The following is a 20,331-nucleotide window of genomic DNA, read 5'->3' as shown; positions in this document are numbered from 1 at the left end:
AGCGTTTTTATCAAAATGTTACTTTTAAACAAAATCGTACCAATTAAATCACTATAACTAAAAAAATACTTGAGATATTTATCTGAAATTTTGCAGACATGTTCACTAAACACTGCTTGTAAAGTTGAACTAAAAGAATTTCTGTATCTTTGAAACTTCACATTTTATAAAATAAAAACCTGTCTACTCCATACTTTTAAGGTGTATTCCTGTTTTCTGAATGATGTTTGTGGTAAGGTTTTGTGTAGTAGGTTTTTGTGTGGTAAGCTTTGTGTGGTAGGTTTTTGTGTGGTAAGGTTTTGTGTGGTAGGTTTTTTGTGGTAGGGTTTTGTAGTAAGGTTTTTGTGTGGTAGGTTTTTTGTGGTAGTGTTTTGTGTGGTAGGGTTTTAAAAAGTTTCTGAGGACTGAGGGCCGTGTTTGACTGGGGGCCGTGTTTGACTGAGGGCCATGTTTGAGGGCCGTGTTTGACTGAGGGCCGTGTTTGACTGAGGGCCGTGTTTGACTGAGGGCCGTGTTTGACTGAGGGCCGTGTTTGACTGAGGGCCGTGTTTGACTGAGGGCCGTGTTTGACTGAGGGCCGTGTTTGACTGAGGGCCGTGTTTGACATAGCTAAAGGGCCGTATTATGCTAGCTGTAGAGAATGAACGACGCTGTTGCACTAAAATTGCCTCCGCTGATCATAACCGACAATTATTTTAATTAACCATTAGCTGTGTCTAATTACTTTTTCGTTGTGCCCCAGTAACTCGAATCTCCTCAAGCACTCTCCCATTCCCCCCCTCATCCTCCCCCCTCTCCCATCCTCCGCCATCTCCCATCCTTCCCCCCTCCGAATATTCCCCCATGCCGAACACATTTACAAAACGATCAAGGTAAATTTTTACCTCTACAATATTAAATGAAAACATTGCATTAATGCCGAATAAAAATGTTTAGGAAAACATTGAACTGAATGAAGAGCTGACGGCTGAGATCATTGAGTTGATGTATGATCACAAATGTGATGCGCGCGTTTTTTTGTTCTGTTTAAAGACAGGAGAAAATATGAAAACATAATTGTTGTTTAAGAAACCAATCAGTGTGAGAATTAATGAGATGGACACGCAAAAACCCCCCACTTTCCTGTGTGTTCAGTCAAGCGGATCATGATAAGCAAGCTAGAATGTTTTAATCCGTTTATTCAAAGTCATAAAAATGATTTTAACTGCAGCCAAAAGCAGCTGGCTGTTCGAATGCCCGTCATAATCGCAGAAATAATTGAATTAGATTTCTTCTATCGCCGATTTCATTTATCAGAGAGTGGTTTGCCGACTGGTATTTTTGACAAGACTTCCTTCAATCTCTCGTCTTGACTGATCTCCTGGCATAACACGATGAACACATTGAAATCAGCTTCACGGTGTTGGCTTTGTGCGGAGTTTTGGTGCATTCGGGTTTGTTACATCATACGGTCAACGTTTAATGTTTTAATTTACCATTTTATCAATTGGTAGCATTGCGCTTTATGGAATTGATTTAATATATTCGAAGTAAGCTTTGAAGATTGTATTTTATGTAGGTTTACAAGGGGTGGGGCTGTCAAAACCTGATCGCGTTAAGAAAGAGAGAGGCGAGGGGGGGGGGTAAAATTTAAATCTCTTTATCCAATCATTAAGTTATTTTTTTACAATAAATAAGATTCGATGTCAGACGAAGAAGATATACGCAAACAGGCCTCTAAAACGTCTACTGTCCCCCCCCCCCCCCCCCGCACACACACACACAGGAACCAAACAACGGATCTCACACATTCCACAAACAACATACAGGACGCCAAACAACGGATCACATAAATTTCGCAAACCACATACATGACACCAAACAACGGATCACATACTTTCACAAACCACATACATGACACCAAACAACGGATCACATACCTTCACAAACCACATACATGACACCAAAAAACGGATCACATTAGTTCACAAACCCCATACATGACACCAAACAACGGATCACATACTTTCACAAACCACATACATGACACCAAACAACGGATCACATAAGTTCACAAACCACATACATGACACCAAACAACAGATCACATAAGTTCATAAACCACATACATGACACCAAACAACGGATCACATAAGTTCACAAACCACATACATGACACCAAACAACGGATCACATAAGTTCACAAACCACATACATGACACCAAACAACGGATCACATAAGTTCACAAACCACATACATGACACCAAACAACGGATCACATACTTTCACAAACCACATACATGACACCAAACAACGGATCACATACCTTCACAAACCACATACATGACACCAAAAAACGGATCACATTAGTTCACAAACCCCATACATGACACCAAACAACGGATCACATACTTTCACAAACCACATACATGACACCAAACAACGGATCACATAAGTTCACAAACCACATACATGACACCAAACAACGGATCACATAAGTTCATAAACCACATACATGACACCAAACAACGGATCACATAAGTTCACAAACCACATACATGACACCAAACAACGGATCACATAAGTTCACAAACCACATACATGACACCAAACAACGGATCACATAAGTTCACAAACCACATACATGACACCAAACAACGGATCACATACTTTCACAAAACACATACATGACACCAAAAAACGGATCACATACCTTCACAAACAACATACATGACACCAAACAACGGATCACATAAGTTCACAAACCACATACATGACACCAAACAACGGATCACATAAGTTCACAAACCACATACATGACACCAAACAACGGATCACATAAGTTCACAAACCACATACATGACACCAAACAACGGATCACATAAGTTCACAAACCACATACATGACACCAAACAACGGATCACATAAGTTCACAAACCACATACATGACACCAAACAACGGATCACATTAGTTCACAAACCACATACATGACACCAAACAACGGATCACATAAGTTCACAAACCACATACATGACACCAAACAACGGATCACATAAGTTCACAAACCACATACATGACACCAAACAACGGATCACATACTTTCACAAAACACATACATGACACCAAACAACGGATCACATAAGTTCACAAACCACATACATGACACCAAACAACGGATCACATAAGTTCATAAACCACATACATGACACCAAAAAACGGATCACATACCTTCACAAAACACATACATGACACCAAACAACGGATCACATAAGTTCACAAACCACATACATGACACCAAACAACGGATCACATAAGTTCATAAACCACATACATGACACCAAACAACGGATCACATAAGTTCACAAACCACATACATGACACCAAACAACGGATCACATAAGTTCACAAACCACATACATGACACCAAACAACGGATCACATAAGTTCACAAACCACATACATGACACCAAACAACGGATCACATACTTTCACAAAACACATACATGACACCAAAAAACGGATCACATACCTTCACAAACAACATACATGACACCAAACAACGGATCACATAAGTTCACAAACCACATACATGACACCAACCAACGGATCACATAAGTTCACAAACCACATACATGACACCAAACAACGGATCACATAAGTTCACAAACCACATACATGACACCAAACAACGGATCACATAAGTTCACAAACCACATACATGACACCAAACAACGGATCACATAAGTTCACAAACCACATACATGACACCAAACAACGGATCACATAAGTTCACAAACCACATACATGACACCAAACAGCGGATCACATAAGTTCACAAACCACATACATGACACCAAACAAAGGATCACATAAGTTCACAAACCCCATACATGACACCAAACAACGGATCACATAAGTTCACAAACCACATACATGACACCAAACAAAGGATCACAAAAGTTCACAAACCACATACATGACACCAAACAACGGATCACATAAGTTCACAAACCACATACATGACACCAAACAACGGATCACATAAGTTCACAAACCACATACATGACACCAAACAACGGATCACATAATTTCACAAACCACATACATGACACCAAACAACGGATCACATAATTTCACAAACCACATACATGACACCAAACAAAGGATCACATAAGTTCACAAACCACATACATGACACCAAACAAAGGATCACATAAGTTCACAAACCCCATACATGACACCAAACAACGGATCACATAATTTCACAAACCACATACATGACACCAAACAACGGATCACATAAGTTCACAAACCACATACATGACACCAAACAAAGGATCACATAATTTCACAAACCCCATACAGGACACCACATTGTTGCCGAGACCGTAGTCAGAAGAGATAGTTTGTTTAAGTCTTACATTACAATCAATGACTGATGTAATTTTAAACCGCTAAAACTGACACAAATAGTCAGTTATTGTGTACTGCTCTATACACCAAGCATCGATTAGTTCAGGTCTAGAATTTACTTAACTAAATTTATAATTCACTTTAAATGTTTTGAATAGAATTTTAAGCAAGGAAAGTATTCGGAAAAAACAAGTCGTTGACTTCATGCTCCCTGTAGATTTAGCCTACACGTCAGGAGAGTCAGGATGAGAGAATTGGCTGTGTTCTGTTGTCTGTTTTCTGTTGCTTTATTTTATTTCAGCGGGTAATAGAACTTTGTTGTTCTTGTTAGATACAGCGGAAAAACTATATATATATATATATATATATATATATATATATATATATATATATATATATATATATATATATATATATATATATATATATATATATATATATATATATATATATATATATATATATATATATATGACTTAGTAATTGAAGGGAGGGTTGCAGGAACTAGTCCACAGCTTATGTCAGCTTCATGCGCCATTTAATTTCCTAATCTTGACGCGTGTTTACCTAATGTCGGCACGTAAATTAGAAATTTTAATTTGGACTTCAGACATTGGGGAATCTGTACACCAAACGTACACAAAACGTACACACTATGTACACAGTATGTTGACAGTATAGTAGGGCAGGCCGAGAACATGTTTGCGTTATTGCAATTATATCTTTTAGGTACATATTAACAACGGTGTAGAACCTGTTTCTGTGGGCATTAATTCTGCCCTGGGCATCTTCACATTGCACGATCTCCTGATGGGTCACGTGACCGAGTTGGATTCCACCGACCACAACTGTGACGTTTTAGGAAAGTCGGGAAAAAAACATTGTGTTACTAAAAATAGAGTTTGCTGCCTCTAAAATTATGTCCTTGTATGTTTAGGAAACACGGCCGTAAAAAAATATTTGATTACATCAATATGAAATATTTTTTATGACACATCGAAATCAAACCGTATCGCGTTATTTTTTCCAAATGTGCGAATTCAATAAAATTTATAATTATGTGAGCAATCCCAGGCTACTGTAAAAAGCAACATAAATATTGCATTAGGTGGTGTCAAAGGCAAGCCTCCATGGTCCGGCCGATCAATAGCGACAATCTGGGGAGCTTGATAATAAGATTAGAACAAGACAAAGGTTATAACCGATTTATAACCGGTTTAACCTGGTTACATGCATCCCAACACCTAGGGGCGGAGGTAAGGTATTACTCATCGCGGAGGGCTCCCCGCCATTTCAAGATGTTATGTCTTATTTCTTTTATCTTAAAGTGCCAGTGTCAACATCTTTGATTTATTTAATTTGCATGATTATTTTTTTTATTTGAGCTTAATTTTTCTTTCATTAATTATTTATACATAAGTGTGATTTTTTTCATTAATTATTTATACATAAGTGTGATTTTTTTCTGGCTTATATTTCTATCCGTGGTTTTATTTATTTTTGTAGTGTGAACCCAAACTCACACATCTGAAATAATTTTATAAATTCTTCCCTTTCCTTTTCCTTAGAAACTTTTTTACAAAAGTTCTCTGTAGCATATCACTATGTTTCTAATCAAAAAGCTGCTTTTTATGCTAGTGATAATGTAATACGGTATGACCATCCGATAGAAGAAATACTTGAGATAGTTTTCGATTTAAGTTCTGAAATTAAATTCTTGGTAATCATGGTTGTGAGTTGTGAGCTAACATTCGTTTTGATGCATGTTTTGACATGTTTTTACAAAATATGATACAACATTTGCAACATATGATTGTTAGCTTTAATAAATGTTAGATTGTTTTTAAAATATGACAGATAAAAAGTAAGCCATTTTTTTTAGAAAATATTGAAAGATGGCATATTATGTTCTAAAGTATTAAGGTAATTTACAAAAATATGAAAGGAAAAAAATAAATAATGAGCAAGGGTCAGATAAAAGCAATTAATTGGCGGTGCTATTAACACAAAATCTGCAGCAATCTTTATAATTTATTAATTTCAGTTGTTTCCTTCGTTTTTTATTGATCTGATGTAATGTAGTTGTATTCTGTACTCTGGCAATATCGGATAGTAGCCACGGTTTTTAGTCGAAATTTAACGGTGGCGGAATCGTTTCATAGCCATGACTTTAACACTATAGTATCGTAACGTATCGTAGCCATAAGCTTGTGTAGAACTTAAAACAGGCAGTATCGTGTAGTAGCAATGAGTCTGTGTCGTACCTAACACTGGTAGTATCGTATCGTAGTCATGATTTTAACATAAGTAGTATCTTATTGTAGCTATATGAGTTTGTGTCGTACTTAACACTGACAGTATCGTACTGTAGCTATGAATTTGAGTGGTAACTAACACTGGTAGTATCGTATCGTTGCCATGAGTTTGCGAACCGTTCACTTCTGCTGGCTAGAAGAGGTAATAGAGAGCACGACTTGGTTGCCAGGCAACAGCAAAGTTTGATCACCCATTGTAAATGCCGCGGTAAACGAAAGAGCTCCCAAATACCCCGTTTTTGTGTGCCATCTGCTCCATTTGAAATCTCTTGCGAAACATCATCCGGCTCATTCGCTGGCTTTTATCTCTTCTGTGCCCAGCGCCTGACCATTAGCCAGCGCATGTTGGTCGATCGACATGGACCATATTGCTGGGATACTGGTCGATGGGCATGGACCATATTGCTAGGATATAATAACCCCGTGGGGTGCACCACTACACTGCTGTTGCCCTCGTCTGTTTAATTAAGGAATATCAGTTTAGACTTCATCTATTTTAGGCTTGTCACTCGGCTACAGATACGTCCCTGTTGACATGTGTAAAGTAGTAGTGTGGTTCCCCTGTAACTAGCATTCAATCATTTCCACGGTTTGGCGGTTTTATTTTCATCCTACATTTTTTTCCTACGCATCGGAGACTCGTGTATTTTTTACGTTTATTTAACGCAGCACTATAAAGATGGCGATAAGCAAGCAATTTCACAAACAAAATCTTAGAAATGACAAAAGATAGGAATACAAGGAGAGAACACAACTATAAATAGACTCTTGCGGTATTATGACCAAGCCTAAGACAGATTTACGATCTAAATTTTTTATGTTCGGGGTACTTTGAGAAAATGTTGGTTTTGTCTTTAAAAATGTGTTACATATACGCTCCTGATACTTCCCTGTATAGCCGTATATAGAAATACGCCCCCTGATGGCTGTGTATAAAGTACTGGTGAAACCCCCCTCTTTAGCCGTATATAGAAATACGCCCCCTGATGGCTGTGTATAAAGTACTGGTGAAACCCCCCTCTTTAGCCGTATATAGAGATACGCCCCTTGATAGCCGTGTATAAAGTACTGGTGAAGCTCCCCTCTTTAACCGTATATAGAGATACGCCCCCTGATGGCCGTGTATAAAGTACTGGTGAAGCTCCCCTCTTTAACCGTATATAGAGATACGCCCCCTGATGGCCGTGTATAAAGTACTGGTGAAGCGCTCCTGATCATGTCAGGATTATTTTCAGTCTCATCCTTGAATCCTCTGATTGGTTTCTGATGAATTCTGTCCCCTGATGTTTCCTCTGGGGAAATAGTTATGGCCCTTGCTCTCCAACTTCATTCCCCTTTGCTCATCATAAACGTGTGAGATTTGATAGTCTTTTCATGCTCCCCCTGCCGCGCTGTGTGACCGGTTCAATAAATCACCGTGCTAGGACTCAGCCCAAAAATTTCATTACAAGACGGCATTTCAACAAAAAAACAAAGCTTTTATTTAACCAAAAACATCCCATGTACGCTTTACCTCACCAAAACAACCTCGGCCTTATATCAACAACACAATTTATAAACAAAAACAAAGGTCTCATTTCGTCAAACCTCACCGAAAACAATCCTTTAGAGTTTTTTCATTTATATACATTTTTTTAAAGCTGTTGTCAGTTCTCATTTTATGACAAAGGCTAGACCATAAATCCTGAGTTTAAGACGCAGCGTACAGTAGTTACTTTAACATAAGGAGAGACTGTGTGGTCAGCGCGGTACCCAGTTCGGTTCTCCAGAACTTAAGGCTGGGTGGGCTCAGGGACAGAATGGGAACTAGAAACATTATTGGGTTCTGGTTAGTCGTCTGCACCCAGTACAGAAACACCAACTACAGAAACCCGTCATCACAGAAACACCCAGTACAGAAACACCCAGTACAGAAACACCTAGTACAAAAACACCCATTACAGAAACACCCAGTACAGAAACACCCAGTACAGAAACACCCAGTACAGAAATACCCAGTACAGAAACACCCAGTACAGAATCACCCAGTACAGAAACACCCAGTACAGAAACACCCAGTACAGAAACACCCAGTACAGAAACACCCAGTACAGAAACACCCAGTACAGAAACACCCAGTACCGAAATACCCAGTACAGAAACACCCAGTACAGAATCACCCAGTGCAGAAACACCCAGTACAGAAACACCCAGTACAGAAACACCCAGTACAGAAACACCCAGTACAGAATCACCCAGTACAGAAACACCCAGTACAGAAACACCCAGTACAGAAACACCCAGTACAGAAACACCCAGTACAGAAACACCCAGTACAGAAACACCCAGTACAGAAACACCCAGTACAGAAACACCCAGTACAGAAACACGCAGTACAGAAACCCCCAGTACAGAAACACCCAGTAAAAGAAACACCCAGTACAGAAACACCCATCACAAAAACACCCATCACAAAAACACCCATCACAAAAACACCCATCACAAAAACACCCATCACAGAAACACCCATCACAAAAACACCCATCACAGAAACACCCATCACAAAAACACCCATCACAGAAACACCTACAGGTCACTTTTTGCCTCGCAAAAAATCAGCCTATTAGACATGGCATTCACTTACCCCCCCCCCCCCCTTGCACCCCCACCCACACCTCACCCCCACCTCTCACTTGAAGACATCTGATTTACACATCAACTCGAGGGTTTAATTTTTTAAATTTTCAAACGGTTAAACAGGTTTTTACTATTGATCATTTTTTAGTTGTATTTTTTTTAATGCGTTCACATTTACATCATTATACCTTTAAAGCTTAGTTTTTACTTCTTCAGATTTGTTCAATTAATAGCAACTTTATGTAGAGCTGATTTTTTTTATAACTTTCGCGTTCCACAGCTCCGTGCTTGATCATGTCACATCCCTGTTTTTAATCAAATTACAACACATTTTAATGAAGAATTAATTTTTTAATTATAAAACTTGCAGATTTTACGGTCCTTTGCTGATGAAGGAAGGCGATTTTTGAATGTTTGTTGCGCCATATTAGTGGAAATGCATTAGCAGTTTGGGCTTTGTCCCGGGAATCACACAGAGGTCATGACCTTTTTCTAGGCTCCATAGTGCCGTGGGGCTGTTTGTAATTTGAATTCCACCTTCAAACCCCCTCCAGCCCACCTCTTCATCTTTAAACCACCACTGTCATTCAGCATCCGGTCACGTTTTTATACATGGCTTTAACTAACATGCCGGGTGGGAACGTGTAGCAATTAAGATTTAAGAGATTCTATGTCCGTTCTCTGGCCCGGCTGTGGTTGTTGTGTCCATCTTATCCAGCTGTATGTGTTTTTCTGTCCATCTTATCCAGCTGTATGTGTTTTTGTGTCCATCTTATCCAGCTGTATGTGTTTTTGTGTCCATCTTATCCAGCTCTATGTGACTATCTTATCCAGCCGTATGTGTTTTAGTATCCATCTTTGTGCCCATCTTATCCAGCTGTATGTGTCCATCTTATCCAGCTGTATGTGTTTTTGTGTTCATCTTATCCAGCCGTATGTGTTTTAGTATCCATCTTTGTGCCCATCTTATCCAGCTGTATGTGTCCATCTTATCCAGCTGTATGTGTTTTTGTGTTCATCTTATCCAGCTGTATGTGTCCATCTTATCCAGCTGTATGTGTTTTTGTGTCCATCTTATCCAGTTGTTTTGTGTACAAAAAATTCTGAATCTACACCCACTTGCAACCTTCTGTCGCTGCTGAATTTAAATTAATTAATTGAGTCGTCACCCAGTTATCTCCCCTTTTAGAACGGTTTAAATTATGTCCCTTTAAACGCCGGTTTGTTTCACCCGTTCATATTTCCTGTGAAATTCTGTAGAGTTCAGGTAATTTTAGCAACTTGTCTACGTGACACAGAAACTCAGGGCCAACAACTCCATTGTCCCGCCGAGCGCGCATGTGCAGTGGTGAGACTTTTAATGATGTGCTCCATTGTCCCCGCTAGAATCCACGGCCTGACGATATTGACTGTCTGGAACTCTTGGCTTGTTAATGCCAACTTTAATCTTTAAATCTGCTCTTGTCAGGTGGGGGTGTGTTAGACGCATGCCTGCCTTGTATTGAGCCAAGGCGACTTAATTATGGACATTTCCATGTTTTAATACGACATATACATATATATACATATATATATATATAAATATATATATATATTTATATATATATATATATATATATATATATATATATATATATATATATATATAAATATATATATATATATATATATATATATATATATATATATATATATATATATATATATATATATATATATATATATATATATATATATATATATATATATATATATATATATATATATATATATATATATATATATATATAAATTCGGGTCCCGAGTCTGTGTTTTTATTCGCATCTGATCGCCACAGCTGTAAACCACAACAACTCTTCACGGCGAGTTATCTTTAAGTTGTCTCCTGCGTGTCACGTGATCCGGTCTTACGCATATTGTGCAGCTAATGATCCGGAGAAGTTCCGGGTGTTGGTTTTACGACTGTGGTTACAGCCGTCGAAGAACGACTCGTGTGACGTCACTCGACAAACAAGTCTCACCAAGTTCACTAACTCGTGGCATGAAACGAGTTTATCGTCAACAGACTTTCTCCTTGTGTTTGCTCCACGTGTCATCAGTGTAACAACACACGTCTTGATAATAAAACTATATCACATTCTGTCACTCAAAGCCCTCCATCACTGACTCCATTTACCCCCCCCTCGTCTATTTATCCACTGCCCCCCAGCACTGCCCATCATCTGTTGACCTCCGTGTTACTATTTCTGCCTTATCTAATGGTCATCTTCACACTCTCCTCCCCGTCGTTATCTCTTATCTACCCTCCCATCCTCCCCATCCTCTCCACCACCCAGCTCCCATATCTCCTTGAATTGCTCCAACCTCCACGGCTTCCCCCACCTCTTCACCACCACGTCGCTCCCCTCCAACAGCACGTATCTCTTCCGACGCTACTTTATCACTGACTAGCAATAAAATCGTAAAGCTGCCCTAGTAGTGATGAGGAGATCAGTTCAGGTAAATGGCATATAAGTCCAGGTAATGCTCTTTAATGATCCCTCCAAACCAGATGCTTAAAATAGATAACAAATAAAATATAAGGAAGAAATTGAGCCATTTATATATATATATATATATATATATATATATATATATATATATATATATATATATATAGTTGGTTAGTTAGCTAGTTAGACTTAATAAAAGTCATGTCCACTGGTAGGCAGACAACACACTTTGCCAACTGTCTCACTAATGTATGCAGTAAAAGACAGCAGCTGTTTGATGAAACTCCGGCCTATGTAACAACTACCACCATTCCAACTCTTCATTACGTTGTCTAACTGATTCGCCATCTTGAAACATAAAAAAATATGACGTAATCAATGTTGCCCAGCTAAGCCTATTGAAGCCTACAGAACTTAAGTAACGAAGTACACATAAGCTATTTATTGGACGTAAGCATATTAACGTTTTACTTAATAACTCGTTCTTCTAGTGGTCGGGTCGGGAACTTGCGGGAACTATCGGCGAAGTTGAGGAACTTGGGTGGTTCTAGAACAGAAATATATGATGTCATGAGCAGAGCTGCCTAAAATTTGCCAGATAAAAGTAAAACAACCTACGTTGCCAGAAGAAACAGCATAAAAGTTGTCAGATAAAGTAACAAACGCTGCTAGATTAAAATAAACCGGGAGTGATCTCCCCTAAATTTTCTCGAATATCTATATATATATATATATATATAATTCTCTTCTGGTAGACGCTAGAAAACAAGCTGTAAACGCGCTCCCTACAATCCCCACCCCTACATGGTTTTAGTGAGCTGTGGTTCACGCTATGTTTACCTTCGTGGAGTCGGGTTTAGTGACGGCTATTAGGGGCAGATAATTTAGTTTGAAACGATTTTAAACGTTGGGGGGGGAGGAGGGGGGGAGGGTATGGTCCTTAACGAGCTACTTATAGTGTTTTAAAGAAATATTTTCAGTGTCAGCGTTGGTACTGTCGAATTCACAAATTATGAATTACTGAAAAGTAGAAAAAACAACAACTAAATAGCGGCGTATGTTATGCCGCGGGCCGGCTCGTTCTTATATAAAACAACAGGACATGGCAACTCGGGATATAGACATGATTTTAATCAATTTTTAAGTACTTAAACTTTTTAAAATAGAAGTGAATCTCGAAGAAAAAAGAAGTGCTGTGCACACCAAGTGAACGCAAAACGAAATGTGTATAAAATTGTGGAATATTATTAGTACTTTATAAATTCATATGCGTTTTTAGAGAAATCGGAAATAGCGAAAATTACTACTTCCGGTCAACGGAAATTACTAAACATTTGATAGAAGGCAGATAATTAGATCTTTTACTTACATGTGAAATTTCTTTTATCTACCTAAAATAGTACACAAGTTATAGGCTTTTGAAAGATTGAAAGTAGAATAAGTTCCAGTTCCGGTTATCGGAAATAGCTCAAAAGTTGAAAAGGATCTACGATTTTGATATAATACTTATATATGAAATTTCATCAACCTCGCTGTAACGGTACTCAAGTTATCGTGTTTACAGACACACACACACACACACATACACAAGCACAGACATACGGACAAGATTGCAAAACTATGTTTTTTTGCAAAAATCTCGATTTTTTTTTGCACGATTACAAGACTTTCTCTATACTTCGTATATACGAGAAAGTAAAAATAAAACAGAATAAAAGTTGCCAGATAAAACAACCCTTCCCGAGTTTAAAAAAAATTGGAACCCCATTCCTTAAAGACAGTGTTCAATGTTTGCTTCCAGTGACTGGGTTCAACCAATGCCACATGGCTATGGTGGGATTTGGGGTGGGCTGGGGGGGTCTGTGTGTGGTGGGTTGCGGAAATGTGAATGGGGTGGGTGGGTACAGAGGGTACGGATACCGTGATAGGTATTTGGGGACGTTAGCTACTAACCAGATTTTGAAGAGGGACGGACCAGACCAACCGCCCCAAGGGCCCGAGGGTAGCACGAAGTGTTTTTGTCTGGAGCTACTGGAGCGTCTGCCCGGGGCCGGGGCGCCACGCCGACGGGTAACGATGTATTCATTTGACGGCATGAATAACTTACACAGCGCCATCATCGATCTGAAACTAATCGCACTCCAACAAAGTCGCCGCTAAAACAATGAGCCGTCCCATTCTTTCACTCTTCATTTGTCACGTGGTACATTTAGCCATCCCAACCGTTTATTGATATCTCCCTGTAGTCAGTTTAACCCATTACAACTGTTTATTAATTTTTTTTGGCAAAGGCGTTTTACTTAATTTGTTATTAAATATTTGGCTTACCACTAAGCTAAAACAATAAGCCGTCCCATTCTTTCATTCTTCATTTGTCACGTGGTACATTTAGCCATCCAAACCGTTTATTGATATCTCCCTGTAGTCAGTTTAACCCATTACAACCGTTTATTAATTATTTTTTTTGGCAAAGGCGCTTTACTTAATTTGTTATTAAATATTTGGCTCAGCACTAAACTGGACAACATTTTCTTAATGTCTACAAGCTCTGGACTTTTGAGGTAGAGATAAATCTTGTTATAGAAAAAAAAATTGTTTTAATGTTAACATGCTCTGGACTTTGAGGTAGAGATAGATCTTGTTATAGAAAAAAAGTGTTTTTTACTAGAAGTGACAGGCCCAGTACATGTGATTAAGCTGGTTGCTAGGTAACGACAATTGTCACAATGGTGGCCTGTCTATTTTAAAATATTGTAGTGAAAAATTTTTTGATAAGATGTGACGGTTTAGTAAGTTTTGGTTTAAATGTGTCCATTTATTGAAAAGTAGAACTTTTAAATTTAGTATTATTAATAATTAATTATTAATTAATATTTTTTCGTTTGAGCAATTTTAAAATGTTTGAATTTCATCTTATCTTTGTTATATTTTATTATTTCTTTGTTCAGTAAATAAATAAAAAAATTCAGGAGACGCAGCCCATTAGATTCTCTACTCAAACCTCAATACACTGATAAAAGTTAACACATTATATCTTTTCATACAGGATCTCTCTAAAGCAATTTTTTATTCAAACCACTCATGTACAGACAGGAAAAAACTGTACGTATTTTATTTGCTTGTGCTTCATGCAAGTTTTGTTTATCTACTTCCAGACCGCGAGCTGACTGAAGTCTGTGCCGAAAGACGGGAGGAACCATGTTACAGTCTCAAGTTGCTGCTGTCGCTGTCGTGCTGCTGGCCGTCGTGCTGGCGTGCAGGGCCGAGCCGTCCACCGATGACGCCAACAACGACGAAAGTTTATCCGACCTTGGCCCTTTTGAGAGCTACAGCGACCTCGACGAGCGCATGAAGCGGCTGAATCAGTTTCTCAGAATTGGCCGGGGCGGCAACTTCGTCCGCATCGGCCGAGCCAACAGCTTTTTACGGATCGGGAAAAGTGACGGAGCCGCGGAGGATGAGCAATACGATGAGCCAGAGAAGAGGGCCTCGTCGTTCGTGAGGATTGGACGGATGCCACACATGAGCCGCTTTATCCGGATCGGTCGGGCGCAAGGCAATGATGACGTCACTGAGGCTTTCGAGAACCCGTTTGAAGAGGACAAACGAGCGTCTTCTTTTGTCCGCATCGGGAAAAGTCCGTCTAGCTTTGTCCGGATTGGTAAATCCTACTTGGATGAAAATGACTTTGAAAAGAGAGCTTCAAGCTTCGTTAGGATTGGGAGGTCAGTGCAGGAACCTCAAGAAATGAACCAATACGACGATAAAAGAGCATCATCATTCGTCAGAATCGGGAAAGCCCCTTCAAAATTTGTTAGAATCGGGAAAGCCCCATCATCGTTTGTAAGAATAGGTAAAGCGCCAACTTTTGTTTCTATGGGAAAACTGGACATGGATTCCTTAGAAAATGAGAAACGGGCCAGCAGCTTTGTCCGTATCGGTAAAAGCCCGGATGACCAGCTTTACGGACCAGAGAACGACAAGAGGGCGTCCAGCTTTGTCCGGATAGGCAAGTCTCCATCTAGTGACCAGGACGCCAGCGTGTCCGGATCAGAAATATCCGATGACAAAAGAGCGTCCAGTTTTGTCCGGATCGGTAAATCTGATCACGGCGCTGAAACTGAAGAAGAGAAGCGAGCCTCTAGTTTTGTCAGGATCGGAAAATCGGACATTTCTGCGGATAAAAAAGCTTCCAGTTTTGTGAGGATCGGTAAATCGGACAAAACCTCGCCAGCACTCACCGAGTCAATGAACCGTTACAGCGAAGATTTCAACGCCGAAGAAGAACCAATCAACATTGCCAAGAAGAGCTCGGCCTTTGTTAGAATCGGGAAAATCCCATCTTCCGCTTTCGTGAGAATCGGGAAAAACAATGGCATCGTGATGGAGCCCTCGAGTAATGGCCAGTCGTCCTTCATCAGAATAGGAAAATAAAGATTTTAAATAACTGTATCTACGAAACGTGTTTTGTCTCTTAGAAAAATAAGTTGTTTTTGCGGGAACTAAATTCTAGACAGTGTGAAACAAAAAGTTACATTCATCCTAATTGGCCCTGAAAAAAAAAGATTCGCAGTCAAAGGTTCACTTCTATGCTATGCACGGGCTTAGTTTTAAAAACTGTTTACTGACTGTAGCATCAAGCATATAAAAATTTAATTACCACTATCATGTGTTATCTTTATCTTGTGTTATACTTACAGTTACACTGTTTATTGCAGGCATAATTCAGTTCATAATTAGTATACTGTTCAATGCTCGGAGAATTCAATTTATAAAAAGTATACTAATAAATGCTGCTTAATATTCAGCTTATAAAAAGCATATTTTAATGCTGTTAAAATGCAATAAAAAGTGCAATGTGTTCTGCCTGCAGTTCACATACAAGTATGGTCTGTTACGTCATGTATACATACAGTGGTGTGGTCTACTGTGGCTTTTAGACATGTGGTGTTGCTTACAGCTTGTACAAGTATACTGTCATTTGCAATTAATTGTTGATTTAACTACTAAAAGGAAAAATATAATAAAAACACACCAAAGTAATAAATAGAAAAAAAAATCTTCAATTTGTTTGTACAAATACGTAAGGGTGTATTTCCTGTCGAACAGAATCATGGGACACTGGAGGGGGGGGGGGGGTCATAGTTGACTGAGCTCGTCATTTTATGTTGCTATTTCTCCCCCCCCCCCCTCCCCCACATACACACCATATGTTATTGTCTTTGTATAAAAAAATTAAGCGATCATCAGGCAATTTTTATGAAGTAAGAAGTATAATTGCGGTTAGGTAATCTAATATCCATCTGATTCGTTTTATAATTGTGTTAAGATTTGCCAATAATCGTTACATTATCAGAGCGTTCACAATTTTAGCCGCTCGAAACCCTAGTTCACACGACATATATAAAAAGTAAAGTGTCAACTTTACGCTGCTTGGCGTGTAGGACAGGAGAAGTAGAGTTTACCTGTTTCAGTGACATCGGCGATGTGTTAGTGTTGTCAGTTCTATGCACAGATGGGTGTAAATACTGAGTCCAGGATCCGAACTCTTGATTTTCAGGTTGCCCTTCGTATGCCGACCACGACGTCCCTTTTCATGCAGTTTGTCCATATATACATGTCACTACATTCTTATACAATTCTTTCACACCTAAGCCAAATCATCAATATATATAAAAGGCATATCACACAAGCTTATAATTGAACTATTTAGGGGGGGGGGGGAATGTCACATAAAAAATACCTTTCATCCTTATAGCGACCAACTATTTTACTATTATACCTGAAGCAAAAAAAAATACTGTTTATTTCTTATTTTAAGTGAAGTTTTAAAAATCTGATTATTGTGAAGGATTTTGTATGTTTAAATTTTAAATAAATTAAATAACCAGAAATGACACATAGTTCAAACAAGTCATGCACATAAATGAGTTAAAGACAATATGTGCTTGCATGTAAGTAAAGTTCGGTGTCAGAGACAATGGATGTTTGCATGTAGGTAAAGTTCGGTGTCAGAGACAATGGATGTTTGCATGTAGGTAAAGTTCGGTGTCAGAGACAATGGATGTTTGCATGTAGGTAAAGTTCGGTGTCAGAGACAATGGATGTTTGCATGTAGGTAAAGTTCGGTGTCAGAGACAATGGGTGCTTGCATGTAGGTAAAGTTCGGTGTCAGAGACAATAGGTGCTTGCATGTAGGTAAAGTTCGGTGTCAGAGACAATGGGTGCTTACATGTAGGTAAAGTTCGGTGTCAGAGACAATGGGTGCTTGCATGTAGGTAAAGTTCGGTGTCAGAGACAATGGGTGCTTGCATGTAGGTAAAGTTCGGTGTCAGAGACAATGGATGTTTGCATGTAGGTAAAGTTCGGTGTCAGAGACAATGGGTGCTTGCATGTAGGTAAAGTTCGGTGTCAGAGACAATGGATGTTTGCATGTAGGTAAAGTTCGGTGTCAGAGACAATGGATGTTTGCATGTAGGTAAAGTTCGGTGTCAGAGACAATGGGTGCTTGCATGTAGGTAAAGTTCGGTGTCAGAGACAATGGATGTTTGCATGTAGGTAAAGTTCGGTGTCAGAGACAATGGATGTTTGCATGTAGGTAAAGTTCGGTGTCAGAGACAATGGGTGCTTGCATGTAGGTAAAGTTAGGATACTGTGGTGAGTGCTATGTCCAGCCGTCTTTTAGGAATGTATGTGACATTTAGGAATGTATGTGACATTTAGGAGTATAAGTGACATTCAAGAACGTACGTAAGAATGTATGTGACGTTCAGGAATGTATGTGACATTCAGGAATGTATGTGTCATTCAGGAATGAATGTGACATTCAGGAATGAATGTGACATTCAGGAATGTATGTGACATTCAGGAATGAATTTGACATTCAGGAATGTATGTGACATTCAGGAATGAATGTGACAGTTAGGAGTGTACACGACATTCAAGAATGTACGTAAGAATGTTTGTGACGTTCAAAGGTGTATCTGACTTTCAGGGCTGTATGAAAAATCCACGAATGTATGTGAAAATGTATTTGACACTTAGTACTATATTTGACATACAAGGATATATCTAGCAATAAAGTTTCCGATCAGAAACACTACACAAACTACCTAGTCCAGAAATAGAGAAGAAATTAAAAATGTAAATATAAAACAACCTGTCTTTGCGATTGACAAGTGGAAAAAATATGTTGCCCTTTTTTGTTTCAGAAACTAAACATTGGTGTAACATTGATGTAACATTGATGTAACAATGGTGTAACAATGGTGTAACATTGATGTAACATTGATGTCACATTGATGTAACATTGATGTAACATTGATGTAACATTGGTGTAACATTGATGTAACATTGATGTAACATTGATGTAACATTGATGTCACATTGATGTAACAATGGTGGAACATTGATGTAACAATGGAGTATTATTGATGTAACATTGATGTAACATTGATGTAACATTGATGTAACATTGATGTAACATTGATGTAACATTGATGTCACATTGATGTCACATTGATGTAACATTGATGTAACATTGGTGTAACATTGTTGTAACTGTAAACCTTGAAATCATTCGAAATCATCATATAAGTTACCTTTGATAAAACGAGTATATCAATCTTTAAAATTACACTTAAATTAAGCATAAATTGTCATTAAAAGAGTTTATATTTCTGACTTCAGTAGAGGAGAGTTCCCGACTTCATAATAGAAGAGATTTCTTCCTCCAGAATGCCAGAATGCTCTTGAGTTGTTTTTTAATTTTCATTTTAATGTAGCTCAAATGCTTTCAACTATTGAATGAAAGATTCTCTTCATTCGCCCAAAGACGATTTAAATGAAAATGTATCAGTGCCTGGCGACAACGAAAATTGTATCGCATAGAATTATGTAAGACATGTGGCCTAATTATTTCGTTTCTCGACTATGTTTTATCCCATCAAAATACACGCAGACCTCCATTCAAACCATTTTTGATCGTGAAAAATATAAGTATATATATAAATGTGTGGCCAATTACTGGCTTAAAATGAACCCAATTGTGTACACAACGCCGGCTGATGAGCGCCATGTTAAACCAGCTGTAGACAGCCTGATAAGATAAACACTGTCTATTTGGGAGGTAAAGTTCTGCTGCTCATGGTAAACACGTGTGGGGCGGAGTGGGTGCTAATATGGATGAGGTTTTTTTTGGAGGGCGGGGTATCTTATATAGACGGACATTTGTAAAAATGGGGGGGAGGGACGAACAATTGTAAGGGATGGAGGAGGGGCTAATATGGACGAGCATTTGTGGGGTGGGGTAAGTAATATAGATGAGTATTTGTAAGGGTTGAGGTCGGGCAAATACAGACCAGCATTTGTAAGGAGTGGCGTGAAAAGACAAGCACTTAAAAGTTTGGGCGGAAGGCTAATATGGACCAGTATTAGTAAAATTAGGCGGTTGTGGTAAAGAAGTAGGCTAGTGCAGGGTAGGAGAGATGGTTACAATGGATAAATATTTATAGA

The 20,331-nt window shown here is 38.7% G+C and overlaps 2 protein-coding genes across 2 annotated transcripts in view; both read left to right on the top strand.

The window, feature by feature from the left end:
• LOC131937447 (FMRFamide neuropeptides) overlaps positions 1-16,482 on the top strand; it is a 32,034-nt gene extending 15,552 nt beyond the window's left edge. Inside the window, exon 2 of the mRNA XM_059294893.1 lies at positions 14,973-16,482. Within this exon, the coding sequence (XP_059150876.1) occupies positions 15,016-16,251 (1,236 nt within the window). The 5' untranslated portion in view covers positions 14,973-15,015 and the 3' untranslated portion in view covers positions 16,252-16,482. The remainder of the gene's footprint in view (positions 1-14,972) is intronic.
• Positions 8,509-9,315, top strand: LOC131937436 (uncharacterized). Its single transcript, XM_059294867.1, has one exon. The coding sequence runs from the start codon at positions 8,509-8,511 to the stop codon at positions 9,313-9,315; it is 807 nt and encodes a 268-aa protein (XP_059150850.1).
• Positions 16,483-20,331: the final 3,849 nt, after the last annotated feature.

Source organism: Physella acuta, unplaced genomic scaffold, assembly GCF_028476545.2.
Source record: "Physella acuta isolate Inbredline_101_S28 unplaced genomic scaffold, ASM2847654v3 ptg000210l, whole genome shotgun sequence".
In the NCBI taxonomy this organism is placed as follows: Eukaryota; Metazoa; Mollusca; class Gastropoda; family Physidae; genus Physella; species Physella acuta.
Note: the sequence above shows the minus strand (reverse complement) of the source record. Positions and strands in the feature narration are given on the sequence as shown.